Raw genomic sequence first — 13,832 nt, 5'->3', positions numbered from 1 at the left:
CATCAACTTTTTGGGCATGTCGGAGTGAAGAAAACGCTATCACTCCTGTCTCCACAATATTATTGGCCGCAATATGGTAAGCGATGTTTCCACTTACATTTAGCATTGTGATACATGCCAGAGATGCATGAAGATGAAAACAAAAAGTTTTGGACGCTTGAATCACTGCCTCCAGCTGAAGAGCCTTTTTACCTCTTTGTAATAGACACCATTGGAGCATTTTCTTGATATGGCTCGTCAAAAAGGTTTTTACACTTGGTTATTGATCATGCGACTCGCTACGTATGGGCGTTTGCTCATAAAATTGAAAACAGCGACGCCTACAATTCATGCTTAAAACATTTTTTTTCTTCTGAAAAAACCACGGAAGCTCCTTTCAGATCGTGGAACAGGATTTACTGCAGAAAAAGTTAAGCAGTTTTAAAACATAATCGTATACACCAACTATTCACCTCATCTCATCATCCAGAATGCAACGGCATGAACGAGCGGACAAACAAGACTATCGTAACAAGACTTAAATGGAAGATCAATGACGAACCACAGAAGTTTTGGACTAAGCTGCTTTCGGGGGTAATTGACGAATACAACAGAACACCCTACGAAGTGACCGGCTACGCACCTTCCTTCCTGATCTATGGAATTCCATCTTATCCTACTGTACTGGAACAACGAGGAGAATCTGTTGAAGAAGCGCGAAAAACTGCAGTTACCCATTCTATCGCCTACCACAATAAGAACAAAGCCCTTTATGATAGAAAATTTCTTCCGATTGAGTTCAAAGTCAGTGACTTTGTCCTCTACGAGACACCATGGCATCCCAACAACGGCAAACTGAGTTCCGTCAGGGACGGACCGTACAAGATTCTACGCAAAGTCTCAACAGTGAACTATGAGATCAACCGCTCCGTGCTACCCTTAGGTAGAAACTCTGACGTGGTGCATGTTAGCAAACTGCGGCGTTATTTTGTACCGTCTGAACTGTGACTTTCTCGAGGGGAGGGGGAAGTGTGACGCATTAAGAAGGTGATTCTACAAGAAGCCCACGAAGAGGAAGTGTGCGTGCTTTCGAATAAACGCGCGGCATCTGGACCACGACGTGTCTCCATTTTGTAGCGTGCGGCCCACACGCGTGTATACATATATATATATATATATATATATATGGTTAGAGCATCCGCCTCGCATGCAAAAGGTCCTTGGCTGGAATCCCGGTGCCGCGCAGTTTCCAAGCGGATAAAAAAAAATCTGCGTGGTGATGGAACTGCATTAAAAGGCCGGGGGTGCGACCTCACCGGTGACCACCGCCGATAACGCAATCCCTCACCAGAGAAGAATTGGCCACCTGGTGCCGTATCTCGCCACTACCTTCCACATGCATACGTCAATTAACTCACGGCCCTCAGTCCCCAGCAGGGGCGAAGCAACTGACGACGGCGGTGGTCAGACCTCCAACGCAGCAGAGGGTGCTAAGAATCTCAGGATCCGCACAGGCCGCCATTGGAACCTGAACTTGGCAACGTTTAACGCTTGAACCTGATATAATGAGGAAATTCTAGCTGTACCATTCGAGAAGCTAGCGAGTGTTAAATGGGATATAATAGGGCTCAGTGAGGTTAGGAGGACAGATGAGGCCTATACGGTTCCACATAATGGGTGCGTCCTTTGCTGTCGGGGATTGGTCGACAGACGGGAACTTGGAGTGGGGTTCCTAGTTCACAGAAACATAGCTGGCAACATAGAGGAATACTATAGCATTAATAAAAGGGTGGTAGGTATCGCAATTAAACTCAATAAGAGATACAAGATGAAGGTGGTACAGACTTACGCGCCTACATCCAGCCATCATGACGCTTCAGTTGAAAGGTTCTATGAAGACGTGAAATCGACAATGAGTAAGGTAAAAACACAGTATACTATACTGATGGGAGACTCTAGTGCACAGGTAGGAAAGAAGCAGGCTGGAGACCAGGCAGTAGGAGATACGGGCATCTGTTCTAGAAATGCCAGATGATAGCTACTAGTAGAGTTCGCAGAACGCAAGTATTTTCGGATATTGAATACCTGTTACCGAAATCGAGGAAACCGTAAGGGGACATGAAGGAGCCCTAATGGCAAACATAAGAACCAAATAGACTTTTAATGAATGCACGGTCAGGCATCATGCAGGATGTGCGAGTGGTTGGCAAGTTGGCAAGGTACAATGCAGTGACCATAGAATGATACGGTCTCGAATTCACGTAGACTTGAAGAAGGAATGATAGAAACTGATACGCAAGAATCCAATCACTGAGCTAGCACTGAGAAGGAAAGTACAGGAATTCAGGGTCTCGCTTCAAAGCAGGTACTCGTCTCTTATTGAGGAAACCAATCTTAGCGTACATACAATGAATGATCATCTGACGAGTATCATTAGGGAGTGTGCAGTGGACGTTGGAGGCATGGTAGTTAGATAGGACACTAGCAAGCTTTTCCAGGAAACGAAAAATCTCATTAGGAAGCGTCAAAGCATTAAAGTCTCAAGTACAACAGAAAAAATAATACTGGCAGAGCTTTCGAAGGTGATTATTAAGCAAAAGGTATCCAACGTAAGTAAGTATACCATGTAGAGAACCGAACACCCTCTGAAAAACGGAGAAAGCGTCAAAGCAGTGAAAGGGCAACTTGTGATAGGCAAGCATCGAATGTATGCACTGAAAGACGAAGAAGGCAAAATAACTACCAATATGGATGGGATAGTTAAAAAAACGGAAGAGTTTTACAGAGATCTGTACAATAGTTGGGAAAACCACGACCTTAATACTACAGAAACTAGTAGTAACCCAGATGACAACCCACCAGCAATGTTAGAAAAAGCCAGAAAAGCCTTGGAGAGCATGCAAAGAGGCAAAGGTGCTGGTGACAATCAGGTAACATCAGATCTGCTGAAAGATGGAGGACAGATTGTGTTATAAAAACTAGCCACACTGTCTACGAGGTGTCTCCTGGCGGGAAGAGTACCATAGTCTTGGAAGAACGCTAACATCATATTGATACATATGAAAGTAGATGACAGGGAATTGAAGAATTATAGGCCGATCAGCTTGCTCTCCGTAGTATACAAGCCATTTACAAAGGTAATTGCTAACACATTTAGGGAAACATTACAATACAATCAACCAAAGCAACAAGCAGGATTTCAAACAGGCTACTCAACAATTGACCACGTTCATACCATCAATCAGGTAATACAAAAATGCTCAGAATACAGCCAACCACTATACATAGCCTTCATCGCTTACGAGAAGGCGTTTGATTTAGTAGAAATATCAGAATTCATGCAAACACTGCGGAATCTGGGCATCGATGAAGCATATATATACATTCTGGAAGAAATATACAGGAGATGAACTGCTAACACAGTGCTTCGTAATGAAAGCAACATAATTTCAATCGAAATGGCGTAACGCAGGAGGATACAATCTCCCCATTGCTATTTACCGCATGCTTAATGGAGGTTTGCAGAGGCCTAGAATGGGAACAGTTGGAGATAAGAATTATAGGAGAGTACCTTAGTAACCTGCGCATCGCCGATGACATTGCATTGCTAAGTAACTCTGGGGACAAATTGCAACTAATGATTCCTAGAGAAGGCAAGCAGGTTATGGGGAGTCAGAAGGTTAGGTGGGTAGATTAGATTAAGACGTTTGCGGGTATAAAATGGCAGCAGCAAGCACAAGACCGGGTTAGTTGGCGGCACATGGGAGAGGCCTTTGTCCCGCCGTTGACGTAATCAGGCTGATAATATATATATATATATATATATATATATATATATATATATATATATATATATATATATATATATATATATATATATATTCAGGAAAAATAAATATACGAGCCTAAAATCTCTTTCTTGGTGACGTTCTTCATCAGGCCTGATGGAGATTTGTGTCCGATGAAAATGTCACCATTAAACAGTTTATTAGAAGCGTTTATTTATTTTCCCCTAATTTTATGACATTCGAAGCCATGCCAGACTCTTATAACCTAGCAACGTACGTATATATATGGCGTTTCTTGATGTAAGCAGCACTAGCACAGCAGGTGTATTGATACTGATAGCGGGTGGCAACGACCAACACAGTAAACGCAGCGCTAGGGCCATCAGCTCGCGCTCGAGGCTGCTGGGTAATTAGATGACCCACCACGGCGTATTGTTCTTGTTTCTTTTTGAACACTCCTGCGACAAAGAGAAGACATGCTGGCGAGTCAAGGTGATGACAGAAGAAAAGGCTCATGACATGGCTTAAGGCGACTGACTTCAACTGTCTCGCGACCGATGCAGCACCTGTCTGTGGATGGTTTGATTAGCTCGAAAACATATGTTATATTCCACGAGGAGGTAAGGACTGTGGTACTTTGGGTAATCTTGGAGTATAAGCAGGGAGAGTGGAATGGCAATTGGAGCCAGACATGCGAACCTACAGCGAACTATGGACTTTTCGTTCGTGGTGATCTTGGCGCTTTTTTTCGATGGCTTGTCTATCTGAAGTGAATAAGTTGGCCTACTGACGACGTTTTTCAGCATGCCGCACAATTTCAGAAACAGGACTCACTTTGGAAGCGTCCACGCCATAAGGCAAAATGCTCTCGAAATTGGCGCATGGTTCACGGACATTTAGAAAAAAAGAAAGGCGAAAAGCTTGTAGCTGACTGCGTCGCAGATTTATCTGCACATGTTACAAATGGTGGCACCATATTCACTTTTGACTAGTCAGAATCGGCATGCGTCACAAGAATGTCTCTCAGAGTTCCACTGAAGCGCTCCGATAGACTGTTGGTGTGCGAATGGTATGCTGTTAAGATGCGGTGAAGGAGTTCTTGAAAAATTCGGATAAAAACCCGCGCCCTCTATCGCCGAGTAGATGGCTCGGTGCACCGTTACGCAGGACAAATTGTCGAAATGTTGAATTGGCTACGTCCCAAATAGCAGCTGAATGTAGCGTTTGAATCTCGTAAGATTGTCCTTGACGACTATTACCCATTTATTGAAAGACGCGGTGTAACGTCCTATTTTCCAAGAATGCACCAATGCAAAAAAGCTTTAAAAACTGTTATGTTTGATTCCCTGCTCTGGAAAATAAACACAGAATAAATATAAATTCGAAAATTTGAACGGTTTTCTGCTGTAATTGGTTGCTGTAGATAGATGCTGTAACTATGAGTTACGGCACCTAACTGAAGTTTTTGGGCAGTGTCATGAAATTGAACAGGCACGAGAGAATGTTCGGCTACAGGGTGTACTTGACCAAGTGTCTCGTGATGGTGAAAAGTGAGAGTGTAAACAAGTATTCCAGTCTTCGATTGGGATTGTAAATAAGTATTCCCGGCGCATCTTCAGTGGGCTGCAGAATGGCTGATGGCAGAGACGTGCCGTGGCGATGACTGAAAATGGCAGACGGCGTGAACACAACAGTAGTGCCAGAAAAGTCATTGTGGTCGACAGGGATAATGTCGTTACTAAGAGGAGGAACGTCGGTGTCAGTGGCCACACGAAGACTGCGAACGCCAAGTCAATCAGTGTCTGCAAACGGGACATCAGTGAACAAAGAAAGTTCCACTTGAGCTTGAGCACAGTCCACTACGGCGTGGTGGCGCAACAACAAGTCTCAACTCAGTATTACGACATGCGAACCCGTCGCCAACACTAGAAACTCTATGTGGTACATTATGTTCTGAATGGTGGCTTCAGACGTACATGCTCCAACTGGTCGAATTGCTTGCGCGCTCGCTGTACTAAGCGAAAAACCAGGTGGTGGTGTCGTAATCTTTAATATAGAGTGGCAAAACTTTTGGCTCATGACAAAAAAGACAGCTCCGGTATGAACAAGAGCAAGAGTTAGTAAAGCTTCGGCAAACACGTTCAGAACGCTGCCGGGGGACAACCGAGGACTTACACATATTCAGGACGAGGCAGCTTATGCCTCCGCAGCGTGGTAGTCAGTTTTCCAGTCCTATTCGGAGACGCAAAGGTGACAGAGAACGGCGGCATGGGGAGAATGAGCGACGAGGTAAGAGCGGTTGGTAATTGGGAGCAGATTTGCGGTCTAGTTTAAGTGGTAGCAGTTCTCATGTGGTTCTCAAAGGGAAAAGAAGAAGAAAGTGAGCTCCGTAACTGTCTCAATCAGAGTGCGACACCTCAAGAGTAGCTTACGAGGGATGCGGGAAAGAAGGGATTAAAAGGATAAGACGAAAGGTATAGAGATAGAGAGAGGAAGGGGAAAGCGAGGCGCAGTGACAGCGAACGGCAAAAATGACGGAAATAGGGAGGAGATAGAAAAGATAGATGGACATGGTCGCAAGAGTCCGAGGACAGGGCACCACTCAGCGAGATCATTTATCGGCGGCAGGAGATACCATATGCGAGCCAGTCGGCCAAAGCTGCGCTGTCGTGGGAGACTGCGGGGGCACAACCGGTCAGCACGAAATCCTGAGGGCGAGTCAAGTGGTTGTGGTTCACGTTCACCTGGTAGTCGCTCATGTTGTGCCAGCGGGTCTCCTCACTCGTCGAACAAGGCCCGAAAGCAATAGTTGGTATATCTTGGCGCCAGCAGAGTGGCTGCGAAGTGCCATCGACATAAGCGCGTGATATGGCCTGGGTACCCGCACGCGTAACATATGTGATGTTTATCACCTTCACGCCAGCGACTGCCATAAGAATGCGGTGTACTAGGCGTCTTTAGTACTCGCACCCATTGAAAAGTCGACAAACGTAGAGGTCACGGTGGACTTGCAGTAACAGCAGCCTAAGTCAATGACACGGAGACAGGTGTTGTCTGAGTGGCGGATGGCAGTGCCTCGAAGACCTGCACCTGTATTGTTGCAAATAAAGAAGAAAGAAGGGATAGAAGGGCGTGAGCACAAGCCAGGGGTGCTGGCTAGCTCAGTTGTTTTCTTGACTTTTGATGTAGGCGGACGATCAGGTCCGGGTCCCTTTCTTCGTTTGTCACACTTTGTTCTTATGCCCAAACCCTCCCAGTCGTCTGCACCTCGACTCTTGCCCATGGATCAACTAATCACCCAGCGCCGCTTCGTCCTAAAAGTCATCACGCAACAGTTCTTATGGCTCAATGCCCTGCTGGAAGACTCCTCAACCCCTCTTGAGACGATCGAAGCTGTACTCAACCTCATCGTCGCGAAGAACGCCAAACTCATCGACTTGAACATGGATATCCAAACTGCCCTTCTTTATGAAGAGTTGTAAGCAAACCTGACTACCACCAGCGAGTTCAAGGACAAAATCGTCTACGCTCAAGAAAGATTTCGACGCACAACAAGCCGCAGCCACCAAACCAACCCATATTCATCGCAGCTACAGCCACCGCTTTTGGTATGCTTCTCGCATACACATCGCAGCCCACCACGGGGTCGTCTTCAGTCGGCCTTTCGATCCCTTTCGCCTCGACGTCGAAGCAAGCATCAACTTCGTCTTTATCAGGCTTATCAAATTCTCCCGCCTTGACGTCGCCGCAGGCCGCAACTTCGCTCTCAGCCGGTCTCAGATTTACTACCGCATCAACGTCGAAGCAGGCGACAACTTTGCCCTCCGATGGCCTCCCGAATTCAATGCCAACTACTAGTTGAACTAGGCTTGAGCACATGCCAAAAGACCTGCCGCTTTTCACGCAATCCACGGTGCTTCGGAGCAAAGACTCGTCTACAATGTGCGCAATGGATAGTTTGATGGCTAAGGGAAAACCCAGATGCACCGTGTGCGTCAACTCCAAAGCTCCCGTTCCCACAACCTGGGCCTCTGCTTGGCAAGTACGTCCCGCTATCGTGACCCAGATGACAGACACATGTACTCTTCGTCATGTGGCACCATGTATGCCCAGGACCTGTTTCATGGAGAAACGCACATGGAGCCCTACTTCGCGTCCTACATGCACCTAAAACACATCCTGGAAGTGTGGTCTCGAGTTTATGTTTTTTCAAGCCCAAGCAAGTCAACGATTGATACGGTGAGCAGCAGCGCTGCTACGAGCCGCGCTAAACTTAGTATTTGCACCGCATGACCATGTACGACGCCACTGAATACCACAAGAAGATAGCGCCTAACACCAAGGACCTGTTCAAGATGTGTAATTGCTGAACGAAACAGCTCCAGCACTATGCCACGTGCCTCATTGTGATAAAATGGGCAGAAGAGTGAAGACGACAAAGAAGAGCGCACGGGATCGGGAAGCGCGTGACAACGTTCGAGGCAGCGAATCGGACAAGGACAGATGGTTCTTGGCTGGACGTCCGGTCCGCAGAACTAGGAGACGTTCTTAAGGCGCTGTACTGTCCTGGACTCCAGCTGGGTGACTGGCCCAGGGACCAGGTGATCCGCTGCTGTTGCGGCTGCCGTTCCTGACAGCTAGACAACCGGTGAACGAGGCCTGGACTTCGGCTGGATGACTGGCCCAGGGACCAGGCGAGGTTCCGCTGTTCCGGCTGCCATCCCGAGTGGTTACAAGTTCCCGTTTGCTGTGGGCCGCTGGTCCTGCTGCCATTCCGGGTGGCTGGCACAACCCAGCTGTGCTACTGAGACGAACGCGGCGGCTGAGAGCTGTTGCTCTAGTGCGGAGCTTCCGAGTGACCACTACCCTCCTGCTGCTACGACGGCAGAAGACCTTGAGATGGCGTGGGCCAACTCACAATGAAGACGCCAACGGGACAGACGGCACGTCACCCCGAATGATCGGAGTCCAAATCCAAGCAAAAAAACGGCAAGAGACTTCTAATTTAGAGAGAGATTTCGGATAGAACTGCATGCTATAGACTATTTTTAGAGAGGCTCCAATAATAGTTTCTTTTTCCGTAAAAATATAGCGCGCGCGCGCGCGCGCGCGCGTGTGTGTGTGTGTGTGTGTGTGTGTGTGTGTGTGTGTGTGTGTGAGCCAGGGGCGCTGGCTTGTTCAGTTGTTCCGTTGTTCCTTAGACCTACGATGTAAGCAGACGATCGGGTCCTGATCCCCTTCTTCAATTGTCCCAGATGGCGTTTTTCCCAGACCTGCCTGACGACCTGTGCATGACACTCAGAAGAAGGTTCCTTTGTCGGTAGATACGACAGGCACGAAAGTTTTCGGGCCAACTTCTCGCACACATATAATTTGATTTCCACCACTAACGTGTTGTGGTGTTGTAGGTTGTAGGTGTTGTAGATTTGGCAAAGAGTGGCGAGTTCGAAAATGGTCCGTGGGCCCTGTTACGAAGGCGCGACGCCAACATGGTCTCGAAAGCGCCACTGCTTCAAAAATCGCTGCTGCCGAGGTCACTGGCTGTTTTTTAGCGTGTGTTTCTCAGCTTGCGACTGCTTCTGTGCAGAGCTGATAGATGAGTGGACAAGACGACAGTGAATTGAGGCAAGGTTTATGTACAGCATTGGAAAAGAGGCGTTAACTCTTCGGCACTGGGACCCACAGCTTAGGGATCTGAAGAGCCCCAATGTCTTCTCTCTGACTCATACGTTGGCTGCTTGGTGAAGCGCCGCTTGATTCATTATAGGCCCCAGGTTGATGCCTTAGGTCAGCAACGTCCAATATGAACTGCCGCTCGGTCACTTTAGAATCATCCAATCGGCACCCGCCACTGGTTGGCGTCTTAATCCAAGGACGAGCGAGATTGCCACGCCTTGTGTAAGACTTGCCGAACTGAATAGCGACCATGCATCAACTGGTTGGAACCTGACCCGCGCGTGAAGAGAGCTTGACATGCATTGCGCAAGACACACTGGCGCCACTAGGCTAGGTGACGTCGCTGAGAAGGCTTCAGGTGGGTTCACTCACTGGCCTTGACACAGATTGCCTTTGCACAGCCAAGACGTTTGGTCTGGGCTATCCGGCGTAACAGGCCTTCGCCAGCAGCTTCCGGAAGGCGTCGTCATTTATCCACTTCAAGATGTGTTTGATCTTCCTTGCTTCCTTCATTGAAGGGTCAAGGTACTTGCTCAAGTCGAGCACATCCTCGTTGTAGCTTGCGAAGCCTTCCCTGTGGTGATGTGTGCGTCCCCATACGCGCTGTTCGGCACCGAGAATTTGCTACCTCGGGCCATCCGAACACATGTTCGGAAGTGTCGAACTCCGAGTGGTGGTTGTTAAACCAGAGACTCGCCACTTATTTCAAGTAGAAGCGCACACACAGCAACTTTGAAAGGTCGTCCACTTGTTGCTGGCACCTACCTTTTCGAATGCCGACAGCCAATCTTCGACGTATTGTTCATCGGTAACGTCGAAAAAAAAGGTAGATCGCTCACGCTTAGCGCACTGGCACGATGACCATCAAGGTCTCAGTAGTACCTAGCTGGGGGTTTTAGTCAGCCATTTTTGAGGGGGGGGGGGCAGCAGGTAGATTCATGTTGCGGAGTTCCAGGTTCAATTACCCCGCACTTCCACCACTCTGAAACGAGGTTTATCGGAGTAAGCAGCACTCGCGAAGCAAGGGTATTGACACTGAAAGCGGGCGGCAACGACCAACACAGCAATCGCAGCGCTAGGACCAACAACTCGCGCTTGAGACTTGGGGCTAATGAGATGGCCCAATAAGGCGCACTGCTCTTGTTCCTCATATATATATATATATATATATATATGTGAGGTATGTAGTGATGGTTGGTAGAAGCTGAGGAGGAAGAAGTCAGAGAATAGAATAAACATGGCGTATGAGCCAGGCCACGTCTCTCATTCATCGTAGCGTTACACGAGTCGACAGGATGGAGACCTGCCTGCCCCTTCATCAGTCACTCATCATCGACGCAGTTCCCTAGAAGACGCCCTGACCGTACATTGACTACCGAATCATCGCCTGGGAGGACAACGACCAGCACCATGACAGAATCATTGGCTGACCTCGACATCCCAAGGTACACCGGATCAGCGGACGACGGACCCGTACAGGACTGGTTCAACCTGTTTGAACTCCACGCTACCACAGCATCTTGGTCGGAACGGGAGATGGTTACGAACTTCAGCGACTACGTCACCGGTGAGGCATTTAAATTTCACCTTATTCACATATTCGAGAACGACGAGTCATGGCGAAAAATCAAAGAGGATATGATTACTTGTTTTAATGACTATGACCAAGACTTACTCATTGCCAACCATCTAGAGACAACTGCACACTATCGTCAATTTCCCAAGCAGCCCTCAAGCATTCGAAAGTCCAGCGCGAATGGAAAAGTGCCTCAAGACGAAGTGGCACATGCGTTTACTTACAGAAGGCCATGCATACATTGGGGAAAACCCAACCGTCAAGCGCGTTTTTCTTGTACACGAAAGTCGGCATTTCCGAAGTCATCGCTTCAGCATATGACACCAGACGTTGCTGAACCACCTGACGCCCTGCACTCTTCGTCTCGCATACGGGGTCCACCACCTGGGTTTTCGTCACACGGTTTTTCAAGCGCTCCTATCGCTCACCATTCGCCTCATAAGGACGCCGCAACCTCGGTAGACTACCTCACGCTTCAAGAAAATACCCTGTCAAGCCATGCTCTTTCCGGACATGTGCATTCATCACCGTGCTGTGCACACACACTGGACAGTCGAAGCAAAACAGAACGCTCAGACGCATTGAACGTCGCACGCTACCAGGCGCAAAGACCACTCGCAGTGAACAGCAAAAAAGAAGCCCCTGAAGATCTTCCTGTCATTTATACGGCACCGCAGAATTGCCAAAATCTGCAGTTCAAACCTAGTAATGTCATGTCACCGGTGGTGCCCACATGCAGAGCTCACCAATTCATGAATCGAACAAATTCAGAAGTACATGATACATCAAACCTCGTACACAGTTGTCTTTCGGAAGCGTACGTAATGAACCACGTCACCGAAGCCTTTGAAGAGCCAGCTAGCAATGATGATGCATTACCAACTATGCCCGACAAACAAGACACCAATTCACCGAGCATCAGCTGTCTACAGGACGCATCAAACCTCGAAGGAAATGAATGCCCAATTCCAGAAGGGGCGCCACTACAGCCATCTCTTGAGCAGCCTCAGCAAAGCCAAGTTCATAAACCCATGCTACAACGAGAGAAACTGCAACGAGGGCATCGACGAACGCAAAATTCAACGGAAGCGCACTCACCAATGAAAGAACATTGGAAAATAAGATCTCGAAACCAAACACCAATTCAGGACGTCAGACACTTTCGCACAAAGAAAAGTCACCAGAGACACTCCCTGCCTCAGCTATTACACCGACTGCACCACCACAGAAAACGCCGAGAAAGACGCGGAAGCACTGCTTGCACACCGCAAGCACTCGGGCACTTTGTTACAGTCTGTCAAACACCACGAAAGCAACAAGCACCGGGATTACACCATTCGCGACGAAAAATACAACCCCGACGACATTCGAGCTGCCGATGCAACAATGCGCTCCATCCTTGCTCGGTCCCCAGAGGAGTTCAAGCAGTATTGTCAGTATCCATGTGTAGCCCACTCTGTCCGGAACGCAACAGTCAAGCTCGTCCACCAGAGTCGTCATAAAAATCACCGGACTGCTCCCTCGGCCTTTTATATTTAGTGAGATTGTAGAACTCCGTCAGGACGTGAAACTGTGAATTTGGCCATTATTTTGTTTTCAATTTGTTGTAGTTTGTAACCGGTGCCAGCTTTCGGGGGAGGGGGAATCGTGTGACGTATGTAGTGATGGTTGGTAGAAGCTGAGGAGGAAGGAGTCAGAGAATAGAATAAACATGGCGTATGAGCCAGGCCACGTCTCTCATTCATCGTAGCGTCGCATATATATATATATATATATATATATATATATATATATATATATATATATATATATATATATATATATATATATATATATATATATATAGGGGAAGTTATTGGAACCAATATCAAATAAACAAGAAATAAAAGTGGGTAAAGAATACCTTGCCGTGAGCAGGACTGCTCACGGCAAGTTATCGAGAAGTACCCTGACACTGCGCTCTATTTTTGATATCCTTTGCGCATCAGCGACTATAAGGCTTGACACGCAGTCTTCAAGCGTTGCATGCTAACCGCTTGCGTAACTATCATTCACGAACGCTTGAGAATTATTTTTTCTAAAGTCAACTTTTATCAGTTGGCCCTTGTTTGTGGTGCGCAGTATTTATCTCAGCAGCCCACATATTATGCGTCTAGAAGGCAGCTAGAAGGAACGTACCAACCAGAGCAAGCTCAATTTCCTCGGGGCTAATGTTGACACCACCTTTTATAACCAAATCCTTGATACGCCCACGAATCCGCAGCAGGTTCTGCTCCGTGAGTTCCGCCTGGTCGCTGAAGCGAGAAAAAAGAGCATTAGTACGCAATGCCTTGTAAAGAGTAGGTAAAGAAAAAAATGACGCTACGGGCGCGAAAATTATTTATACAGCAAGCTTTACCACAAGCATCTCGGTACGGATACTGCCGTGAGAATGTTATTATTAGTACACTTGGTTCGTCTTCGTTTCGGCGCTTTTAATTCGCCCATTTGAGTGAGTAAATTTTTCATTTCCTGTAACTAGACGGCCTTCAATTTTTTACCCCAAGTATTTTCATTCTTGTTGGACGTCATACTGTTTACTGAAACGTGGTTCAAAGATAAGGATTAAGCGTTTCCTTTCACTTCTTACCAGTCTGTTCGTTTAAATCGCCCAACGTGTCTTGGGGGCGGTGTCATGTTACTCTTGAAGAAAGGCACGTAATAGAAATTGCTTTCTCAATTTTGTGTTATGTGTGATGATTTTAAAAGCTTACAGTTTGAGCCAGTAAATATCTTTTTTTTCTGTGTGTTATAGGCCACAAGATAGAAACCTC

At 47.3% G+C, this 13,832-nt stretch overlaps 1 protein-coding gene across 1 annotated transcript in view; it reads right to left on the bottom strand.

Annotated features, from left to right (window-relative positions):
• LOC119174058 (putative acyl-CoA synthetase YngI) overlaps positions 1–13,832 on the bottom strand; it is a 584,783-nt gene that overhangs the window by 81,828 nt on the left and 489,123 nt on the right. Inside the window, exon 14 of the mRNA XM_037424838.2 lies at positions 13,198–13,313. Coding sequence (XP_037280735.2) covers positions 13,198–13,313 — 116 coding nt within the window. The remainder of the gene's footprint in view (positions 1–13,197; positions 13,314–13,832) is intronic.

This window comes from Rhipicephalus microplus, chromosome 5 (assembly GCF_043290135.1).
Source record: "Rhipicephalus microplus isolate Deutch F79 chromosome 5, USDA_Rmic, whole genome shotgun sequence".
Lineage (NCBI taxonomy): Eukaryota > Metazoa > Arthropoda > Arachnida > Ixodida > Ixodidae > Rhipicephalus > Rhipicephalus microplus.
The sequence above is the reverse complement of the archived record's forward strand: the minus strand, read 5'-3'. Positions and strand labels throughout refer to the sequence as shown.